The following is a 24,941-nucleotide window of genomic DNA, read 5'->3' as shown; positions in this document are numbered from 1 at the left end:
CTGGACTAGGAAAGCTCAAAGATGAAGGAAGGGAAACTCGTCAAAAAGTAATAACGGCTGGCCACGATCGTCTAATTTTCCATTCAGCTGAAAGACACCCAACCATTTCTCACCTGCAGCTCCAAAGGCAGCTTTTGGAAGCTACAAGTGTAACTTTTTCAGTTGAAACGATAAGAAGAAGATTTTTTACCAAGAAGTATACAGCAGGAGACAGTTATGGGTTCCCGAGTTATCCAGGAAACACAAGATTGATCGCCTAAATTGGTGTCTTCACCACCAAAACTGGAACATTGGGAATTGACAAAATGTGCTATTTTCAGAAAAAGTCAGGATTTGTGTAAAATAAGATGACCTACGATATCGTGTGCTTAGTGGTCGAGGAAGACAAGCAAGAACGAAAACTCTCAGATCTGTTCACACATATACAAGGGGAAGTGTAATGTCCTGGAAAAGAATTGCGATCCGTAAAAAACTCCTTTAATTTTCATCCAATCAACTTTAACTGCTCACAAGTATGTTGATGATCTGTAGTTAGGCTCTGGAGAGGTGCAACAGGAGAAAAGTTAATTTTTTTGCATGATAATAAACTTCCACATACCATTAGAGTGAATAGAGACATCATTGAAGCAGAACGTATCCCTTGTTTTGAGTTGCCTGCTTACTCGCCCGAGCTTAACCCTATAGACAATTTGTGGGATATGCTTAAAAGAAAAATTAGAGCTCGCCAGGAGAATCCACAAAACACCTCACGGCTAGTACAAGCTGCTCTTGAATGATGGAGCAACCTACCATAACAGAATGTTGATAATTCGATTAAAAAACTAAAGCTTGCATAAGGATTAGAGGTGGCAAAAAAAACAAAAAAAATAAATAAAACAATTTAAACGTTATTCGTTTTGCATTGAAATTTTTTACGCTATTGACTTTAAAACAACTAATTTCAATTTGTCTGTTAAATACTTTATTGTTTTATTAAATTGTAATGTATTTGTTACTAGATTGCTTTAAAATATATATTGTTTGACTTCGTGTGTTCGTTTTATTAAATTCGCATGAAATAATAAGAAATATCAGATTATTCCATATAAGTTTGGGTGTGTGTATATCTAGGTGTCCCAGGTATGTATATCTATCTACGAGTTCCATTTCTTTCCCACCAATACTGATGTTCTGGTTGGGTACCAAATTTGTCATTATTTTTGTTCTGAAGATGTTTATATTTAAACCAATATATTCTGTAGCCAGAACAGAGAAAAGGGGAGAGCTCATGGGGAGGCCTTTGTTCAGAAGTAGATGCAAACAGGCTGAAGAAGAAGAAGGGAAACAACTACTTTTTTCCTACCCATCAAAACATACATTCCCTTACATAAAATACTAATATTTTATATATAAACAATGTATCAATTTTTATTTATATTTTTTGAACAATTTTAGTTGAAAATGGCGTAGATATTGAACAAAAACAATTGCTACAAAATCAGTCAGGTCTTACGCTCGCGCCATTACCGCATACGTACTACCTTAAATATTAACTTCAGCAAAATAATGAAAGAAGTCAAAAATGCGTAGAATAATTCTCTCTATTTTTGTATAGGAACATTTTTGTCGTAAAACTAATAGTAAACGAGATAATTCAATCGAATTCAACGAAGTATCCCGAATAAACTACGTGCCTCCTAGTGGCGGGATATGGGCAACAATACATTGGTTTATAGGGCAGTCCTTATAGTAGGGATTCTGGCCTATACAGAAAAATGCAGGCGGGTGTGGGGTAATACTGCACTTTGGTTGCATTGGTGGTATATTGGCTAAACGTGCAGGACAGGGTATGGTGCTGATAGAAAAGGCATTCAGGCATCAAATATCCAAACAAAATCTTTTCAGGCCATAATAATGAAAAGACCTTCTCCAATGATATAAAAAAAACTTATACTGAAATGATGGCATCTCCTGAGGTAAAATGTGCCGGAAGTAAAGTGAGCCTCCGTTCGGATTTCCGGGTGAGGACTATCTCAGGGGGAACACCATTGCAGGTTAGAAAAATCAGGATAGGGTCGTGGAATCTTGGTAGTCTTACAGGTAAGAGTCTGGAGTTAGTGAATGCGCTCAAACGAAGAAGAGTTCAAATTGCTTGTATTCAAGGAACTAGGTGGAAAGGACAAAGGGCGTAGAAAAAAGAAAAAAAAATAAAAAAAACTAGAAGTAGGTGAAGGATACAAATTGTGGTATGTAGGGAGTAGTAACACTAAAAATGGAGTTGGTATAATTGCTGATAGTGAAATGAAAATAACGTAGTAGAAGTTGTAAGAACGAGTGATAGAATGATGTCAGTGAAAATTGTAATTGATAAAGAGGTATTGAATATTGTGCGTGTATGCTCCCCAAACAGGTCTGGGTGAGAATGAAAGAAGAGGTTTCTATGATCAACTAGGAGACGTACTGAGTGATATTCCAGCAGAGGGGAAAGTTATAATAGGAGGTGATTTCAATGCACATGTGGGTCAAACCAAGACAGGATATGAAACAATACATTTGGGATTAGGCTTTGGAACTAGAAATGAAGATAGAGATGACATGTTTGAATTAGCAACAGCATTGGATATGGCGATTGTTAACACATTCTTTAAAAAGAGAGAAACTCAACTTATTACCTACAAAAGTGTACAACATCAATCCCAAATAGACTACTTCATGATAAGGAAAGAAGGCATACGCGAATGCAAGGACTGCAAGGTAATAGTTAGTGAGACAGTAAGCCAACAACATAAGCTGCTTGTTCTGAACATCGAAGTAAAAAGCGAAACTAAACAAAAATATCGGAGAGGACCACAAAAAATCAAGTGGTGGCTGCTGAAAGATGAGAAAGAAGGTCTATTCAGGAGAAAAATAGTAGAAAAAACATATTGGAACATGAAAGGAAGCCCTAATACAATTTGGAGAAAAATGGCCAGTAGTATTAGAGAGACTGCTATTGAAATACTTGGGAAAACGTCAGGAAAAAAGTTTGAGGGTAAAGAGACTTGTGGTGGTCAAACGAAATACAAGGAAAAATAAAAGAGAAGAGAAAATTATATAAAAAGTGGCAAGAAACCAGATCCGACACAGTTCTTCAAATCTATATGGTGGCGAAAAAGGAAGCGAAAGTAGCAGTAGCAAAAGCCAAAGCAGAAGCGTATTCAAACCTATACGATCAACTTGATACCAGGGAATGCGAAACGAAGATATATAAAATAGCTAAACAGAGATCAAAGAAAGCAAAAGATTTTAATCAGATTAGATGTACCCGAGATGCAAATAATAAAATACTAGTTCACGAAAGGGATGTCAAAAAGAGATGGAGAAATTACTTTGACAGCTTATTAAATGAAGAATTTGACAGACAGCCTGTAGAGTCAACGGAGACAGTAGCACCAATGGTCACCAAAATAACCAACGAGGAAGTGGCTCAAGCGCTTCAAAAAATAAAGAAAGGAAAAGCGGTAGGACCAGATGATATTCCTGGGGAAATATGGAGAGCATTGGAAGAGACAGGAAAAAGGTGGCTAGCAGGTCTCTTTAATAGAATTATGGAAGCTGGATTAATGCCAGACGAATGGAGAAGCAGTATACTGGTACCTGTTTACAAAAACAAGGGAGATATACAACAATGTACAAACTACAGTGCCATAAAACTGCTTAGCCACACCATGAAAATATGGGAAAGAGTAATTGATAGACGGATACGTGAAGAGACCCAAATATCCGAGAATCAATTTGGCTTTATGCAGGGTAGATCAACAACAGATGCAATTTTCATTATTTATTTATTTATTTATTTATTTATTTATTTATTTATTATCCTAACAGACCTGTAAGGTCTAATTACAAGGATAAAATACAATAATTTTTCTAAAATAAATATACAATAACATAAAAAATAAAAATAACAAAAAAAACAAAATAAGTAGTAAATCTAACATATCAGATAATACAAACCATTCTTATATACTATCCATAAGACTACACTTACTAATCCTATGCCGATAAATTAATAATTTGTCGTAACACTATTCCCCGAAATACATTTTGTGAGACTGCCCAATCTAAATCAGTTAGAGTATTGATGTTATTAGCTAGTCGAAACATGGTCACCAGAGGAGCCCTGGTGGTAGTAGATAATAGTGGAATATTAAACATTACCATATTGCGAGTTAATCTTAATGGTACATTGAACCTGATCAAAGCTAGAATTTCAGGTGAATTAATTTTATTGTTAATTATTTTATGTAAAAATATTAAAGCTGTAAGTTTCCGTCTGTCTTCTAATGATAATATTTTAAACTCATTTCTAAGGCGAGTGGTTCTAACTTCAGTATAATCTGGTCGTATGTGATATTTTTTAAAATAAATATATCTTAAAAATTCATTTTGAATTTTTTCCAGTGTATATAATGCAGTTTGATACTCACCAAACCAAATATGAGCTCCAAATTATAATTTTGCCCTTACTAAAGTATAGTATAAAATTTTAAGAGTTGCTATATTTCTAAAATGAAAGGTTTGTCTAATTATAAACCCTAGTAATCGGTTTGCAGACTTCGTGATATTATTTATGTGGCCAGCGAAAGATAATAAATTATTATAGGTGATGCCTAAATCTTTTACCTCTGTACAACGCAGTAAAGTTTCTTCATTAATTTTATATTCAAATATAATAGGATCTTTTAAACGTGTTACGGTAAATATACAGCATTTTTTCACATTAAAGTATAACTTGTTGCAATAGCTCCATTCAAGTAAATTATTTAGATCTTTTTGTAATAATACAGAGTCTCTAACAGTTTGTATGCGTTTGTAGAGTTTTAAGTCGTCAGCAAATAGAAGACATTCTGAATGTTTCAAAACTGATGGTAAGTCATTAATAAAAAGTACAAATAAAAGAGGCCCCACATTAGACCCTTGTGGCACTCCCGAATTAGCTTCAAATTTACCTGAGGTATTTCCATTGTGTTTAACTATAAAAGATCTGTTTTGCAAATAATTTTTTATTAATTCGATAAAATTCTTTGATAAACCAAACTTATTTAATTTTGATAATAACACGTCATGGTCAACCGTATCAAATGCTTTACGAAAGTCTGTATATACAGTATCTAATTGGGACTTTGATTCTAAAGTTTCATATGCTCGATTCATGTAAATAAATAAGTTTGAACTAATAGATTTACTGGCTACAAAACCATGTTGCTGCGATACTAAAAACTTTTCGACATAATGATATATACTAGAATAAATAATTTGTTCGAATAGTTTAGCTGGTGCACACATTATCGATATCGGTCTATAATTTTCTACATTCATTTTATTACCTGCTTTGATTATAGGAGTAACAATACCAGTTTTCCATATTACAGGATAGCTATTAGAGGAAACTATTAAATTAAATATATGAAGCAATGGTTTTTCTAACCATTCACCACATGCTTTAAGAATATACGGCGGAATCCCATCAGTCCCAGCTGCTTTCTTAGGTTTTATCTTTTTTACTCCATTGTTGTATTCAGCATCGGTTATGAATTTTATTACAAAGTTGTCACTATGTACAGTATTTTCAGGAAAATTGAGATTATATGAGGCTTTAATTGATGAATACACAGATGAAAAGAAGTCTGCAAATGCATCTACAGTCTTTTCCTCTGTTATTTGTTCCCCTTTAAATGTGTAATTGCTGAAACTTGAGATATCTTTCTTCTTACTATTCACATGATTCCAAAAATAATTAATATCTGTAGATAAATTATTTTCAATATTACTTATATACTTACGTTCCTCTAACTTAATCAATTTATTGACCCTACTCCTTAATTCCTTATATTTATCTACATAGTAATTGGAAACAAGCTTTAATTTTTTATATCTATCTTTTTCTTTTAATAAATCTCTAATTTCTTTAGTAAACCAGACCGGATATTTTTTAAATTTACATATTTACAAAATTTCGGTACACAATCGTCTATTAACTTGTTCCATATATTATAAAATGCATCTAACGCTACATTCACATCTGACTGTTCCCTAATCACATTATCCCAGTTTGCATCTCTAATACTTACACTTAACCTAAGAAAGTCACATTTTTTATAATTGTACTGAATTTCTGTTAAATGCTGATTACTTAGTTTTGGCTTTGATTTAGTTTTAATTACAATATCCAGGGCAGGATGGTATAAATCTTCTTTAACAAATGGGAGACAATCTCTACTGACTGTACAATTATTCCAGTTACTATCCGAGCTAATTACCAAATCTAATGTCCTACCTTGCAAATTTTTAATATTATTATAGAGTTTAAATCCATTGTAATCAAGAAAGTCTTGTAATTTTTCAAAAATGTCATTAGAGATGTTATTGTCAATATGTATACCAGTTACACTGGGTATATTAAAATCCCCAAAAAGGTATATATTTTCTTCATCCATTATATGAGATTGTAAACATTCAAATGCGGTCTCATACACATTACCCCCGCTTCCCGAAGGTATATATATAGAACAAAAGGTGTACTTGCAACTATTGACCTTAAACTTAACTATAACAGCTTCAAATAAAGAGTTATATTTTATTACATTTAAAATTTTATAATTTTTTCTAAGTGCAATAAAAACTCCACCACTTGTGGATTTTCCTGTCAACTGAAGGTTCCGGTCTGATCTTATTAAGTTAAAAATTGAATTGTCTACTACTTCACCATCCATTACTCTATCCTGTAGCCATGTTTCGACAGCAATAATAACATCATAGTTGTCATTCAAGCAACTACTGAAAAATCGCTTAATTTAGTGTTCAGTCCTCGGCAGTTTTGATAATATATATTAAGGGTGGATATCGTAAGTGTTTTACATCACGAGCTCTTAATCATAAAGTTTAACTAATGTAATAAATATGAATTTTTCCATTTTACTTTTAATTATATCAACTTCTTTATTATTAGATTGTATCATGGTTTCAACTGCTGAGAGTTTGGTAATGGCACTATTTAATTTTTCTTCTAGGCCGTCCATTTTTTTGGCAAGTTTCTCTGTGTTTTCATTAATTATAGCAGTTAATCTCGGCAATAACTTATTAATCACAGCATCGATTATACTATCCTCAGATATAGACGTGCTTCTAGTTGTTTTACTCATAGTTTGAGATTTTCTAAACTAGCTGGCAACTATGGCTTAAATATATGTGAGTCGTTATCAAATAGGATGTAAGTCAAATTACCTTTTGCAGCTTCTTTAGGGATATCACTTTATATCCTAGACTTTCAACTAATAACAAACACCACGTACAACCAAAAACCAATAAGTTTTATATCGGAAATACCACTTAAAACACCGAAAAAGTAAGAGCTCGTTTAGTCGCTGTTCACTCCGACGTGCTTGACTTGTTAATCAGGCAGTTGATCAATTATAAGGCAGTTGATGGAAAAATACAGGAGTAAAGAAACAAACGCTCATATGGTATTCATTGATCTTGAGAAAGCATATGGTAGAGTTCCTCGAGAGATTCTGTGCTGGGCACTCAATAAGAAAGGAGTCCCTGGTGAATATGTAAAGATTGTGAGGGATATGTATGAGGGAGTAACCACTAGTGTTAGGACAGGTGTGTGAGAGGCTGATAAATTTCATGCGAAAGTAGGATTGTATCAAGGTTCTGTGCTTAGTCCGTATTTATTCTCATTAATTTTGGACCAGGTAACAGCGAAACTACAGGGTAACATTCCATGATGCTTAATGTACGCTGAGGATGTCGTGTTAGTAGGAAATAGTGAAAGAGACTTAGAACAAAAACTGGAACAGTGGAGACAAGCTCTGGAGGAAACAGGTTTAAAACTTAGTAGGACAAAAACAGAGTATTTGGAATGTTCATTTAAAGATGGAGCTACTACAAATAATATGGTATCTTTGGATGGTGAAATGATTGTGAAAAGCAACAGTTTTAATTACCTAGGATCAGTATTACCGAGTAACGGAGAAATAGATGGAGATGCATGTAGTAGAATTAGGGCTGGATGGATGAAGTGGAAAGAAGCGTGTGGTGTGTTGTGTGACAGAAAAATCCCAATGAAGCTGAAGGAAAAATTCTATAAAACAGCCATAAGGTCAGCTAGGATGTACGGAACTGAATGTTGGGCAGTGAAAAAGAAGGAGGAACAACGGATACATGTGGCGGAAATGAGAATGCTTAGATGGATAAGTGGAGTGACAAAGAAGGATAAAATTAGAAATGAGTATATTAGGGGAAGTCTAGGTGTGGCACCAATTGATGCCAAAATGAGAGAGCATAGCCAATACGAAGAATAGCTGGAGTGCAGATTCCTGGAAGGAGTAGCAGAGGAAGACCAAAGAAGACCTGGTGGGAGACGATAAGGCAGGACATGTTGGTAAAGGGGATTAACATTGATATGGCCCAAGATAGAATTGTGTGGAGAAATGCAATTAGGGAAGCCGACCCCGCATAGGGATAAGGCAAAGAGAATGATGATGAAACGAGGTAATTTAATAATAAATATGCTCTAACTGTCACTATTTTCCGCCATAACTCAAAAAATATCGACGACACGAAAAATTGTAACAATAGAGATGATAGAAAATCACATTTTCAACAATTTTGGTTGTTATACTTTTTGTCGAAAAGTTGAAAATGGCGGAGATATTGAGCAAAAACGGTTCTCGTTTAAAATCAAGAGGGCGGCTAACGCAACGGCGGAATTGAGTCGAGATTTTAAATTTGCACTACTATTGACCCTCACTCAAGATAAGAATAATAAAATTTGGGGCAGCTCCTAATGCAAGGTTAGGCCTGTTATTCGTCTAACCTGACTGGACTAAATTAACCGAGATTGAATGTAAGTTGTCGATGGCAGTAATCAATCGATTATTTATTTGAGTGAACTTAAAATTAATTTACTTTAATTACTGTGGATCCCCGATAAGTCGGCCCCCGACAACTCGGAAGTCCAGCTAACCCGTAGCGATTGTCATCAGACAAAACAAAAAAAAAATTTGTTTGACTAAGTTTTTTACCAAGAAATCAACAAACTGTATACAACTGTACGTAATTTAGATGTATTGTCCATGTGTATTTCATGTTTTCGCAATTATAATGGAGTTTACGTGAAAGTAGACAGTACTTTGTTAATTTTTACATAATATTCTTCGGCTAACCCGGATTTTTGATAACCCGGATCGGCCGCGGTCCCGATTAATCCCACTTATAGAGGTTTCGCTGTATTAAAAATATTGTACAAAACTTACGTTATTGTTAATTAAATTTATGTCAAAAAGGGAAATTGTGTAGTATTTTGCAATAACTATATTCATACAAAATGGATTAAAACTTTACAAAAGTAATTAGGTATTCAATATTGATAACAACTATCGATTAAACATCGAAACCGCCATCATGCAAAAGTATTCTGTCATGTCATTACTGTCATACGAAATTTTTATTACGTCTAAAATTTAAAAAAATCTTTAATCTTTTACGTTAGGTATTAATGCAAACAATGTGTGAAATTGTGTTGAAAAGAGCACAAAAGTTAAGTTTAACGGCTCGCTTAAATATTTTCGCCAGACAATTTAATGACTTTAATTTTAAAATTCTATTGAAATTTTTAAGAACTCAGATCAAAAAACATGTGAGGACCTTGGAGCACAAGGGCTCTAAGTAACATTTTTTAAAAAATGGGTTAGGTGCATGAATGAGTTGTGAAAATATTAATCTATTTGGTGGTAAAGAGATCCAAGTGATTGTTTTGATAGATGCTGCCATCTAGTGTGGTGCCCCTTAACCACTGAGTAGTGATAAGTTTAAAGTTGGAGCGCTAGGGGTCCAAAGGCACTTAGATCCCTATACCACGAATCATCATAGTTTAGTTGTAGTTCACATAGGTGTTATTAAGAACGATTTTGATTAAATTTTCTTTGTAAATGGCTATAATAGTATAACAAATTTTTTAGAGAAGAAAAAAATGTGGAACCTGAAAAAGAAAGCTTCTACAGATTTATATTCAAAACAAAATTCAATCTAAGCTTCCACAGACCTCACACCGACACCTGTGTCACTCGTGACAAGTTCTTCTTCTTCTTCAGGTGCCATCTCCGCTAAGGAGGTTGGCAATCATCATAGCTATTTTAATTTTTGAGGCAGTAGCTCTAAATAGTTGTTTTGAGCTGCATCCAAACCATTCTCTCAGGTTCTTCAGTCATGAAATTCGTCTTCTTCCGATGCTTCTTCCGCTATCTATCTTCGTCTTCTTCCGATGCTTCTTCTGCCATATATCTTTCCACACAAAAAAATGTGACAAGTTACAAATGAAAATTAGCCACGGCAAGCCTGATGAGAAGCAAGCAGCTGAAGTTGAAGAAGAACTTCATTTAAGAAAGACAGGGGCAGCTAAAGAAGCTAAAAGAAAGTGCAAATTATTAAAGAGTGACAGTCAAGTTTCGATATGCTTTGACTTGCAAAAGATGATGCCGACACCTTATGTGACAAATTCAAAAGCCCATTATTTGCGCCAACTCTGAACATAAAATTTGAATATTTACAACCTAACAAGTGAAGGACAGGCAGGTGGGGGCTGTCAGGAGATAGCTTCTTGTTTGTTAAAATTTGTTCAGAGTCTTCCTCCGACTGTGAAACAGATCTCTGCGTTCAGTGACAACTGTGGAGAGCAAAACAAAAGTCACCTAATTGTCAAAATTTGGCTTTATATTGTTAAGAATACCCAAACTGAAAATGTTGATCACCACTTTCTAGTCGCTGGACATTCTTACAATGAATGTGATCAAGATTTTGGAATCATAGAACTTAAAAAGAAGAAGAACCAACGTGACATCTATGTACCAGAAGACTGGATAAATTTGGCAGTCTCAGCAAGTAGAAAATTTATTGTGACTAAGTTAATGGATGAAGACATTATTGATCTTCAGTTACTACGAAGGAATACGAGGAATGGAGATATTGCATTATGAAGAGGCAAACCCAGACTCTAAGTTTTATAAGACAACATCAGCTGAGGGTATTATGCCTTACAAAAATTACCAATGAAGAAACAACGAGCAGGTACAATTCCTAATCAGTTTCCCATGTTTCATCCGGTAATTGAAAAGTCCAAGCTTAAATACAAAAAGTATAAAGATGTGATGGAACTCTTGCAATTCGTCCCACCGATAAACCATGAGTTTTACCTAAGCCTATCTCAGAAGCAAAGACTGGAAAACCTTTAGCTACAGGTACTGTTGTAGGCAATGAAAATGATGATAATCACTTTGGTAACAACGTTTATGACACAGATGACAGCAATTAAATAGTTTTAGACTGCCAACATATTATAATATTTTCTGTTTATAAAAATAACTTACAAAAATAAAAATAAAACCACTTATGTAATTTTGTGCACATTGAGCATTTTCATTCGTACAAAATTAATGAGAGGTAAAGGGATCTATGTGCGCACCATAATTTTTTTTATACATAAAACAATAACCGAATGTTGTAATACTTTCTGCTATTGGCAATAAAAATAAAAATACCTGATTATTTTTCTTACACAGTCAAAATGATTCAATTTTAATTTTCCCTCTTACAATAATTTTCCAACTTTGACTTGAGTTTTCTCAAAATTTTGATTTTGCTACTTAGATCCCTTGTCCTCTAGGGGCCTCATGTATTATTAACTCTTAATAATAAATGTTAAAAGTTAATGGACAAAATAATACTCATTTTAAAAAATAATCAATACTAATTTACTACATTGGAACGAACCATTTAGTAATCACAAGAAAAATCCAGGTAAGGATTAACAAAAAAACCTAAAGTTAACCTTGAAACAACACCCTGTATATTAAAATTTTCCAAATTTGGTTTCACATTTGAAAAGATCACAAAAGTCTGAGTTTACACGTTCGCTTTAATTTTTGTCTCAGAAAATTTAATAGCTTTTAATTTTAAAATTAAATATATTGAATTGGGGTACTAATAAAGGTTGAAGCTTAGCACTGGCCTGTGACCTTCCTTGTATACCGTAGGCCCTAGATATAGCAGACTACCCTGCTATAATCCCAAAACCGTGTTAGCCGTATAAAACGGGATACTGTTATTATTTAATATATTGAAATATTGAAGAACTTTGAAATTAAAAGGCAGGTTTTTAAAGTACTTTTATTAATAAATTATTAAAGTTATGAAATAAATATTCATTTTAAAAATATTCAATACTTATTTAAGACATTCTAAGGACCCACTTACGAATCACAACAAAAATATAGTTCCGGATTAACAAAACAATATAAAGTAATTGTGATCTTATAACCACACCCGGTATATTGAAATTTTCAAAATTCGTTTGCACTTGAAAATAGCACAAAAGATTAAGTCTAATGGTTTGATTCAGGTTTTTGGTCAGACAATTTAATTACTTTAGTTTTGACATTGTCGGAATTTTTAAGGACTCTGAGAACTCTTAATAAAAATTTCGATGTAATGTCATTAAATTGTCTGCGCAAAAAATTGATGAGTACCATTAAACTTAGTGTTTTGTGCTCTCTTCACATGTCTAAACGTATTTTGAAAATTTTAATATAGAGGGTGTTGTTTCAAGGTCACAACTACTTTATAATTTTTGTTAATCCGGACCTAGATTTTCCTTGTGATTAGTAAGTGAGTGGTTCCAATGTAGTAAATAAATAATGATTATTTTTAAAATGAGTATTCATTCATTAACTTAAATAATTTATTATTAAAAGTGCTTTAAAAACCTGCTTTTTAATCACAGTATTCTTGAAAATCGCAATATATTTAATTTCAAAATTAAAGTTATTAAATTTTCTGCTCAAAAAATTAAAGCGAACCTGTAACAATGCAGTCACTGAAGGTTTTCACCTCCGATTTCGTTGAACCTCCATCGATTTTCATGAAAATTAATGAGTAATTAGAGGATACCTCAAGGAACAGAGGTGACATGATGAATTTACAGGTGAATTTACGCTTTTACCCTGGGGGTGGATACCAGCCCTTCTCGGGGGTGAAAATTATTTTATTAGAAATAATACCATAAGTCGATAGAGGGACAAATTATAAGTAAAATTTCTTATATAAAGTTATTAAAATAAATCAACACTTTTTGAGTTACTAAAGACAAAAGGTTTTATTTTTTCGTAAAAAAATGCATGTTTTAAATCGGGTTTTCACGTATAAATCAAAAACTATAAGCTTTTACAAAAAAGTTATTATTACCGAAATTGAAGATAATAAGAAATTGAATACATTCCTCATATAAAGAACTAAAGTAATGTTAGTTCAAAGTGAGTTATTGGCAACTGAATGTGTATTTTTTCGACGAGCACTCAAATCTAAGTATTCATGCTTAAATAACGGAAAAACGATGCAATGTATAATATATTCCTGCTAAACATTTGCCAAAGAACTTCGGAATTCCTATCAAATGAGCTTAAGAACAAGGTAATAGAGCCAAAATTAAGCAAGTTATAATGAAAATAAAAGTACCGTTTCGAATTTTTTAGGAAAAAGTGAAAAATTAAACATACGCCATTTCCACAAAAATTAAAATATATAGTAATCCTTACAAGAACTTCTTTATATTAGCATAAGTAATGTTTTCTTTAATTTTGACCGGCTTAGAATGCATATTTTTGAAAGATATATGCTTAAAATGCATAAAAAGATATAATTTAAAAATATCATATTTTTTAAAATTATTGAAATTCTCATATTCTTTTGACTTCAAAAATACTCAATAGACGTAAAAAATTACATATATAACCAAATTTTAGTTTTTTCTGCTCCAAATATTTTACTTGTTTTACTATTTCTATAGGGTAAAAAATAACCGAGATAGAAACGTTTAAATTTTAAATTTTGCTGTGGGAACCATGCGACCAGGGTCATTTAACCTTTTATTTTTAAAAAAGTAAGGTTTTCAAAAGATTAGGTTTAACTCGCTTAAATAGCACTTAAAATTATCTTTCAAACAGTTTTTAGATGAACCTGATATAGTAAACATGAACGGAGTTATTAAAAAAAAACCATCAACATTTTTTGGAAAAATTTTTAAAAGATAAATTTTAAAAAATTTTGGAAGATAAATTTTAACGCTATCAACATGTTAGAGGGCTCATTTAATAGATATTTTTAAGTACATTGACAAATGTTTAATAAGTTTATGTTATAAAATGCATCAATTTCCCGTTATTTCAACTTGAATACTTAGAGTTTTTTACTCGCCAAAAAAAATATACATTCAATTACCTATAACTCACTTTTAGTAAACATTAAAAGGTTTTTGTAGTAAGGGGCTTATTTCATTTTTTATTAGCTTCAATTTTGATGATAATAGCTTTTTTGTAAAAACTTCCCCTTTTGAGTTATTGATGAAAAACTGGTTAAAAACATGCATTTTTCTCAAGAAAAATTAAAATTTTGGATCGGTAATAACTCAAAAAGTTTTTATTTATTTTAATAACTTTATATAACAAATTTTGCTTGGAATTTGTCCCTCTTTCGAATTATGGGGTTATGTTTAATAAAATAACTTTCACCCCCGAGAAGGGGTGGCATCCACCCCCAGGGCTAAAGCGCAAGTTGGCACCATGTTACCTTTGTTCCTTGAGATATCCTCTAACCACTCACCAATTTTCATGCAAATCGATGGAGGTTCAAAGAAATCGGAGGTAAGAGCTCATATCCACCTTCAGTGACTCCACTATAAACTCAGATTTTTGTGCTCTTTTCACAAACATGAAAATTTTGAAAAAAAAATTATGAAAATTTTAATGTACAGGGTATATTCCGGACTTGGATTTTTCCTGTGAATACAAAATGGGTTTTTCCAATGTAGCAAATAGGTATTGATTATTGTTAAAATCAGTATTTCTTCATTAACTTTAATAATTTATTATTAAAAGTTAATAAAACCTCCTTTTTATTTTCAGAGTTCTCAAAAATTTTAATATAATTTCAAAATTAAAATCATGAAATTGTCTGGCCAAAGAATTTAAGCGAACCAATAAGCTTAATTTTTGTGCCCGTTTTCAATATGCTGACGAATTTTGAAAATTTCATTATACAAGGTGTAGTTTCAAGGTCATATTTATTTTTTAGTCCGGACCTGGATGTTTCCGTACCAAATATAAAAAAAATACAAGGTGGTTCTAAAAGTATGGGTCCATAAAGAAATGGGCAAAATCATTAAAAAACCCTGCAACTCGGTTATATTGGTGAGACAATAAATGTAGTATATCCAGAACTGCATCAGTGACTTCTATTCACCATTCAAGTATTTCCGTTCTCCTATAAAACACCCTGTATAAAAAAAATTTAAAGGTATTATATTAAAAAATCATGTTAAGTGTCATATCCTAAGCTAATGGACCTCGGATAACAGATGTTGTATTTCACAAAAACTTTTGCCCTTTGTTTCTGGTAGTATAAAGTACAAAGTTATACATCCCAAAAGACACAAAAAACAAAACATCCACATGCAAATGTGAATTCCAAATGTTTTTGTCACCAACGGGTAGCAAAATACTACAAAAGAAACTGCTAAGGAGTCCAGAACTAAAGTCATTCCCACACCTTTAGCTCGCAAATCACTGGAAAAAAGTTCGCCTACGATAGCCACAGGTATAGCACCAAGTCCAATTCCGTAACAGATTATAAAAACTATTACACAAACAACGGGAAACCATCCAATATTAGTGATTATACTTGCACCTATACGTTTTAGGTAAAAATATAAACCCAAGAAGAACATAGGAAATACACAAGTAAATGAAGACGTTAAGATAAGGATTCTTCTACCGCACTTTTCTATAAGATAAGCAGCAACACAATACGTTGCCATTTGGAAAACACCCACTATTGCTCCGACAGTATTTCCCGATAAACTTGAACCCGTTTGATTGAATATACTAGCCATAAAATACAATATTACGAAAATTCCTGAACATTGCTGTGTAGTGCAGACAACCAGGGCAATAAAAAATCCTCTTCGCGGTGCCGTTGACAGAAAAATATCTTTTAAACTTTTTGTATTATGCTTTTATATTGCAGTCTCAATAATTGTATATTCAATTTCTAGTTCTGTAGTATTCTTTGCTGGTCTGAGTTTTTCTAAAACATTTAGTGCTTTTAGTTTCTTCTCTTGAATGGTTAATGATACCGGAGAATCCTGAATAAATATTTGTAAGCATACATGCAAGATGCATGGCGCAGCACATAATAAAAAATACGTTCTTAGTTTAAAGAAATAACCAAAAAAGTATGCTAAAAATATTCCTGTTGGCACATTAAACCCCATTATACAACCAATTCGCCCTCTATTGTGATTTTCGGATATTTCGCTGTTATAAATAGGCACAATGCACAATGATGCTCCTTCGCAAATACCACAGATGGATAGACAAATATAATAAATCGTAATAGGGTTTGCAAAAGCAGTTGCTATTAAACTTATCCACAGAGAACGACAGTTCTCACCAGTGGCGCACAACACCCCTACAAGCGACACTATATATACACGAAATTTTCGATTTTCTAAACCTGACTGAATTGAAAATTGGGCCAAATCCCATCTTAAAGTTTAGGAAAAGACTCGTCCATCCATATGTTACCTCTCCATTTTGGTCCAAGGGTGTGGATTTTACGGCCCTTCCCATTTAAAGCCTGTTTTTCGTTCTCGTCCCCAAAACTCCCATAAATTTCAAAAATTTAAGCCCGACCTTTGCGGCTTCTGATAGCACAGATCATTACCTTTCCAACGCATGTTTAATTTTGAAAATCGGTTATACCATTCAAAAGTTATCGAGCTCAGAAATATGACTCAATATTTATTTAAAAAATGGAAAATGTTTGTGGATATGTATGTATGTATGTATGTATGTATGTGTGTGGAAAAGTTACACCGATCTGAATTTTTTTTTTCTATGTTTCAAGAAGGTGTGAGGGCCGATTCAGAACCGGTCTAATTTTTGACTTCTGATTACCCGTAAGCCAGCTAGAGGACTAGGTAGATACAAAATAGCATAATTTTTGGGCGTATATATCTTAGGTTCAAGGAAAGACAGGAAAACCGCAAATACACCAAATCAATAGGGTTGAGTTAATCTTTCAAACGGCTCCTAAGTGATCAAGCTGAGACATACACACTGCTCACCAGAGCCAAAAAACTGAAAAATTAAACTTTGAAAATTTTGGCTTTTCGACAATTACTCAAAATTTCAACCTACGAATTGCGCCAATAACTGAGCGTTTGTAGAAGGATTCAGGACGCGTCTAACGATGTATATCTCATATCTCGGAAAATTCTAATTTTTAAGTTATAGGCTTCATAAGTATAATCAAATCTATTTCTTATGGGAAAAACGGTTTTTCAAGCTCAATAATTCTTGTAATACGTTTAGTTATCATACTCGATCTTGGATGCGTCAGATACTACTTGTCAATACGTTTCAAATTCATGTTTAGTGATCAACATCAGGTAAACCGTTCAGAAGTTATAGAGCTCCAAAAGTATAATTAGTCCAGGAACTGAAATTTTTCACTTCGCAATTTTTACAGAATGGATAGATTTGCTTGAAAATTTGACAACAAGTAGGGGATAGTCCAAGGATCAAAATCTATATGATGCCGAAAGACGCTTTTACCATGGGGTGGTTGCCACCTCATCTCGAGGGTGGAAATTTTTTATTATATTTTGACCGCAAATGCTGGTAAAAATATTAATTATAAGCAAAAAATGTTCATTATACATTTTTTTGATAAAATTAATAGTTTTCGATTTATTGGTTATCGAAGCTGTTAGTTTTATATCGAAAAAATTACCAGAGAACGGCAGTTCTCGCCAGTGGCGCAGAAATACACCCCCCTACACGCGACACTATTATATACACGAAATTTTCAATTTTCTAAATCTGACTGAATTGAAAATTGTGCCAACTCCCATCTTCAAGTTCAGAAAAATACTCACCCATTCATATGTCAACCATCCATTTTGGTCCAAGGGTGTCGATTTTACGGCCCTTCCTATTTAGGGTCTGTTTTTCGTTCTGGTCCCCAAAACTCCCAAAAACTTCGAAAATTTAAGTCCGACCTTTGCGGCTTCTAACAGTACTGATCATTGCCTTTCCAACGCATGTTTAATTTTGAATATTACCAGAGAACGGCAGTTCTCGCCAGTAGCGCACACCCACACCCCCCTACACGTAACAATATATATACACGAAATTTTCGATTTTCTAAATCTGACTGAATTGAAAATTGGGCCAACTCCCATCTTAAAGTTCAGAAAAAAAAGTCACCCATTTATATGTCAACCATCGATTTTGGTCCAAGAGTGTAGATTTTACGGCCCTTCCTATTTAGGGTCTGTTTTTCGTTCTCGTCCCCACAACTCCCAAAAACTTTAAAAATTTAAGTTCAACTTTTACGGCTTCTAATAAAACTGATCATTACCTTTCCAACGCATGTCTAATTTTGAAAATCGGTTATACCATTCAAAAGTTGTAGAGCTTAGAAATGTGACTTAATTTTTATTTAAAAAAGGGAAAATGTTTGTGGATATATATGTATGTGTGTTTGAAAGTTAAACCGATTTGATATTTTTCCTCTGTGTTTGAAGAGAGGGTCAGGGCCGATTTAGAACCGGTGTAGTTTGTGACTTTTGACCACCCATAAGCCAGCTATAGGACTTGGTAGGTACAAAACGGCATATGTTTTGGGGGTATATATATTCGGATCAAGAAGAGCCAGGAGAACCGCAAATACATCAAATTAATAGTGTTGACTTAAGTTTTCAAATGGTGTTTAAGCCGTCAGGATCAGACATATACACGGCTCAGTATAGCCGAAAAACTGAAAAACTAAACTTTGAAAATTTTGGTTTTTCGACAATTACTCAACATTTCAACCTACGAATTGCGCCAATAACTTAGCGTTTGAAAAAGGACTCAAGACGAATTTAACGGTGTATACCTCATATCCCGGAAAATTTGAATTTTTTAGGTTATAGGCTTCATAAGTATGATAAAATCTATTTCCTGTGGGAAAAACGGTTTCTCAAGCTCAATAATTCCTGTAATAGCTTCAGTTATCATACTTGACCTTAGATCCATCAGATACTACTGGTCAATACGTTTCAAACACATGTTTACTAATCAAAATCGGTTAAGCCGTTTAGAAGTTATTAACGATTATTCCCGAAATGGTTTATGTAGTTGTAGTGGTTACGACGCTAAATTTGATCTGGCAACGGGCAATCCGACTTCATTTACCGGCCATCTCAATATTTTTTTTCAATCTATTTCGAATAAAAAAAAAATCTAGTGTACATTCGATGGACACTAGATCATTTGGGAGATAATGCAACAAAGGTGACCATTTATAAAGCTTGACGTGTAATAGAGGAACATTGTATTCAACTTCATACATTTAATTTATAAATAACTTTGAAAAACTCCTGATACAAGAATAAAAAAACCGCTAAACGCCGTAAAAATGAGTGGCGCATAAAATATTCCAGCTACAAAAGATCTGATATAAATATTACGTGGCGCGAAAATGGATTTTCATTTGATGCAAAACAAAATTCTAGTTTTATTTTAAAAGATTTTTCCATAATATTTGCTAAATTTGAAGTAAACGCGCCACAAAAGAGTTTCAAAATTCAAACTGTATCAAAGTTACTCTTTTGTGGCGCGTTTACTTCAAATTTAGCAAATATTATGGAAAAATATTTTAAAATAAAACTAGAATTTTGTTTTGCATCAAATGAAAATCCATTTTCGCGCCACGTAATATTTATATCAGATCTTTTGTAGCTGGAATATTTTATGCGCCACTCATTTTTACGGCGTTTAGCGGTTTTTTATTCTTGTTATATATATACTCGCTACCAATAACATAGACTTCTTTCTTCCTATTATATCGGCTAATCCTGTCATAGCTATTATACCTATCGGCATAATCAAATGGCTTAATGACGTAATGACAGAGACTTGAAGTGTTGTAATTGGAGCAGGTAATGGATTGATCGTGGTATCCGGTGACATTAGCTGAGGTAGTCCTGAAGATGACCATATGTGGAAACATCCAATGGTTAGATAAAGCAAATCACCTAAAAATGTACCGTAAGTTAAAAATTATCTATTACTTTTTAGCAAAAAACTATAATTTAGATACTATCAAATAGCTTTAGCCTTTTGCATTTTGTAAGTAAATTAGTTTGACCAGTTTCGCTATGAACAATTATCTTTTCTGTTGATATACAATTCGATTTGGAAATATACCCCAGGCTGTAATTGGAGCAGATAATGGATTCATCGTAGTATCTGGTGACATGAGCTGGGGTAGTCCTGAAGATGACCATTTGTGGAAACATCCAACGGTGAAATAAAGCAAATCACCTAATGTATCTGTAATTAAATCCTATCTATCGGTTTTTAGAAAATTTAAGCTAATTTAGGTACCACAAAATAGCTTTAGTTTTTAGATGTCGTAAGTAAACTGGTTTGACCAATTTTATTATCGATAACTATGTTTTTCAATGATGTAAAATTCGATTAGGAAAAAGCTGATAAACAAAAGAAAGCCAAAAAATCTATTATTATGCTAAATAAAACAATAATATGCTAAAAGAGAAAATTAAACAACACAACTAAATTGCTTTATGTACTGTTTTCATTGAGACATACAATTTATTACCAGAAAATGAGGGAAAATTGGTTAATCTTACAAAAAAAATTGACGAGGTCCATAAATTAAATAGCCTGCTGAATTCTGAACATCTTTTAAAATCTATAAGGCAGATGGAATGAGATAATAATATCGTCAATATATTGTCAGTTTTTTTCGGCTATTCAGATGAGACTATAAACGTTCAAGTTCGAGACTAAAATTCATCCTAGATAAAGTTGGGATTACAAAAGCTCTATGCAAACATCAGTGGAATATCTAATCAAATGAGTAATCTTTCCATCAAACTACCTGCTAGACTAAGGAAAAAAGAGGTAAAATCAAAGAAAAATATAGTGTATGACACTTCAAGTACCCAAACTGAAGACCCCAGCATTTCGAAACCAGTCCAGAAGAAAAGTAAAATATTTCAGAAGATAAATGTCACTTTGTTGTTATTAGCAATTTAACCCCAGTATGCACGCCTATACAAATAGTTCACTACATTAAAGGGAAGCTAGGTATAAACGAATATATATATTAGATATTATACCCTCCTTAAAGATGCCAACACAGCATCTGGTTCCTCATTAATTATTTTTTTTGTTTTTTCCTTTCTTTATGGCCTTGGCCAATTAGCCAGTCTAGTTTGGTATTAAGAGGAAACAGTAGCGATCAACAGGTAGCAAAAACGCGTTCCAAGATTGCGGCTGTAATTTTGAATATTTTTTCGAGATATTTAACACACGTATTAGTAATATAATGAAGAATGGCAGTACAGAGCCCAATTTGAAAAATATAATGTGGAAATTACTCTGTAATTAAATACAATATTAAAAAACGAGCCTGTACCGCCATTAAGAAGAACAAAAAAATAAACAACTTTCTTCAAATAAACTTTTTTATCCGATGCCTAGATTTTTTGTCATTTTGGAACTAATAAAATTTTTTATTTCATTAGTAGTTCCAAAATGACACAAAATCTAGGCATCAGATAACAAAGTTTATTTGAAGAAAGTGTATTTTTTGGTTCTTCTTAATGGCGTTACAGGCTCGCTTTTTTAATATTTAATTACAGAGTAATTTCCACATATTAATATATTTTTCAAATTGAGTTCTGTACCGCCATTCTTTATTATATTAAGTATACGTGTGCCATATATCTCGAAAAAGTATTCAAAATTACAGCCGCAATCTTGGAACGCGTTTTCGCTACTTGTTGATCGCTACTGTTTCCTCTTAACGCAATTTCACAAGTTAAATTACAATATTACAAATTTTCATACGTATATCATATAATATACACAGTGCCGGTGCTCGGTTATAAGGTGTCTGCCTGCAAAATTAGCACAGGCGCTCCACCCCTCCACACACACACACAGATACTCGTACAACCTCAGCCTCGGGGGCATTATGTGTGTTAGAATTGATCATGGAACAGTGAAACCACATGTCCGAAGATCAAACTGGTCACTTAGCGTAACCTAGTACCTATCTGATCGCCCATAACTTGGTTTGGTATCTATCTACCCACCAAGCTATACCACCACCCTTCCCATCGCAGTACATAACAAATAAGGAGGCTTTGTACTGAACGTTACCTTGGATGCCCTGGGTAATAGAACATCCTCTGTATTACTTCATGTAAGTAAACCACCTGATTTAAGTGGTAGCTACAAGAGCTTTTCTCCCTATTAATATCTTGATTTTGGACTTGTGTCCTAAAAATGTGTGTTCAGGGCAGCAAGGCACTGACTTAAGTCAGTGTCCCGCTATCCGCAAATGTCCCCTGTAAATAAAGTTCGGTTACAGTTTTATTGGACCCATCATTTGACAAAAAAACTTCACTTAAACTTTTTAAAAAATTGACTAAGAGAACTATGATTTTTTTTGTCATTTCTGCTTTTTCGGCTTTTCTTTTTCGATTTGTGCCCCAGATATTTTTTTAATCCATTTTTATTTAACTAAATAAAAATAAAAACTTTAAAACCACAAGATTATGTTTCTGCAGTAATGTGAAACCGTAATTTAATATAGTACTGAGTACTTAACAGATATAATTTTTTTATATTAGTTGAATGCAACACTAGATTTTTTAACTGCAGAGTACAACTGACAAACTATTCTGTATTATAATCACATGAAATAATACTAAATCTAAATAATTCTAAACTAAATTTTATGTAAAATGTTTATTTTTTTTTATTAAAATTTATGTGTCTCGGCTGCAATGGCCATTGACACAAACAATATTGGTTATAAAATAATTAATTACAATAAGGACTTAAAACTAATTATTATAACAGTTAATTTCTTAATCTTAAATAACATTAGGTAAAAAGTATGAAAAAAAAATTGGATATACAATAATGGGATATAGTACAACTAATTATTACAACAACTATTAATTATTAATTATAATGATTAATTATTAATTACTGAATTTTGAATAACAGGTAGAGATTATAAAGACAAAAGATCATATTGTGTTAAATAATTGAATGTCTTTCAAGAAACTAATTAGGTTACGAAGTTGATCGGACGAGTTTAAAATATCTTTATTATTTAACATGCTCTACAGACCTTGGAGGCCTAGGGCTTTACAACTTAACAATAACAATTTTACATAATACAAATAACAATATATACTAATGTCTTATATTTATTATATAATTTGATTTAATGACTATGTAGAAATTGCTGCACTATGTTTCTCCACTGTATCCTGTTTTTCGCTTTCTCTTTCCAGTCTGTAATTTCCATCGATCCTATATCTTCTTGAAACTTTTCGTGCCATCTTTTTCTTGGTCTACCTCGTCTCCTTGTCCCAACTGGTTTTCTTAATAGTATCTTCTTTGGCATTCTTGACCTATCCATCCTCTCGACATGACCTGCCCACCTGATTCTTTGTGCCTTTGTGTATCTTGTTATAGTTGGTTCCTTGTAAAGCATCCTTAATTCTTCATTAGTTCTTCTTTGCCAACCATCTGCCGTATTTTTTCCCCCGAAAATAGTCCTCAGTACCTTGCGTTCCCATCTCTCTATCATTTATTCTTCTGTTTTGTTTAGTACCCATGTTTCACATCCGTAGGTGACTGTTGCTCTTATTACAGTTTGGTATATTCTAATTTTCGTCTTTCTTGATACGTAATTTGACTTTAATAATTTTTTTAAACTGCCGACCTTTCGGTTACCTTTAGCTATCCTGTGCTTTAGTTCGTTTTGCTCGTGTCCTTTTTCATCTATAATGGCACCTAGATATGTAAAGTGATTTACTCGTTTAAATTTATATTCTTTTCCATCGAACGCTGTTAACTTTAGCATATCTACAGGTTCTCTTTCTGTGTTGCCTAGCACCATATACTTCGTCTTTTCTTCATTTATTTCTAGGCCGAATTTTTTTGCCTCTCTGACTAATCTTCTCATGATTTTCTTTAATTCGGTATTAGTTTTTGCTAGCAGTGTAAGGTCGTCGGCGTAGGCCATGCATTGATGTTCGTTACGGTAGATCGTTTCTTGTGTTTCTATTCTGCTGTTCCTTACAATTGTTTCCAAAACTAGGTTAAATAACACAGTTGATAGAGGGTCACCTTGTCTAAGTCCTTTTTTGACTATAAACTCTTCCGATTTGTGACTGTTCCACACTATTTCGTTAGATGTCATATTTAAGGTAATTCTTATTAACTTGATTAGCTTTTCTGGTATTTCCATTTGCCGTAGGGCTTCATACATTTTTTTCCTATTAATTTTGTCATAGGCCTGCTTAAAATCTATGAATAGTGCATATAAAACCATTTTATGTTCGTAGCAGCTTGTTTGGATTTCTTTTATGTTAAATATTTGCTAAAAATTAGAAACAATAGATCGACGACAGAGCAAATATTTAAAATATCTTTAATATTTGACTTAAGTTTATGTTGATTTCTCTGGGTCACATACTGAGGACACTCAGTAAGGATGTGTTTCACGCTTAAAACACTAAAGCAAGTTTGACAATTAGGCTTCGGTTCAGACTTCATTAAGTATTCGTGTGTGTATCGGGTATGTCCAATTCTCAACCTTCTAATGACTGCTTTTTCTTTTCTAGTCATAGTTGGGAGTTCAAATATATTGACAGTCTGCCGGATCTCATGTAATGTGTTTTTGATTGTGTTCCAGTGGATTTTCCAAGAGATATGTTGTTGCTGCTTAAACATCTGTTTCAAATCACTACGGATTTGAACATG

At 33.0% G+C, this 24,941-nt stretch overlaps 2 protein-coding genes across 2 annotated transcripts in view; both read right to left on the bottom strand.

The window, feature by feature from the left end:
• Window positions 1-15,119: 15,119 nt before the first annotated feature.
• On the bottom strand, window positions 15,120-16,204 carry LOC126887632 (facilitated trehalose transporter Tret1-like). The gene has a single exon (XM_050655238.1). It carries the CDS (start codon window positions 15,962-15,964, stop codon window positions 15,410-15,412), a length of 555 nt encoding a protein of 184 aa, XP_050511195.1. The 5' UTR covers window positions 15,965-16,204; the 3' UTR covers window positions 15,120-15,409.
• Window positions 16,205-19,898: 3,694 nt separating this feature from the next.
• The window catches only part of LOC126888576 (uncharacterized), a 97,765-nt gene continuing 92,722 nt past the window's right edge, over window positions 19,899-24,941 (bottom strand). Inside the window, exon 2 of the mRNA XM_050656925.1 lies at window positions 19,899-20,158. Within this exon, the coding sequence (XP_050512882.1) occupies window positions 19,899-20,158 (260 nt within the window). The remainder of the gene's footprint in view (window positions 20,159-24,941) is intronic.

Source organism: Diabrotica virgifera, chromosome 7 (genome assembly GCF_917563875.1).
Source record: "Diabrotica virgifera virgifera chromosome 7, PGI_DIABVI_V3a".
NCBI classification, from domain to species: domain Eukaryota; kingdom Metazoa; phylum Arthropoda; class Insecta; order Coleoptera; family Chrysomelidae; genus Diabrotica; species Diabrotica virgifera.
The sequence above is the reverse complement of the archived record's forward strand: the minus strand, read 5'-3'. Positions and strand labels throughout refer to the sequence as shown.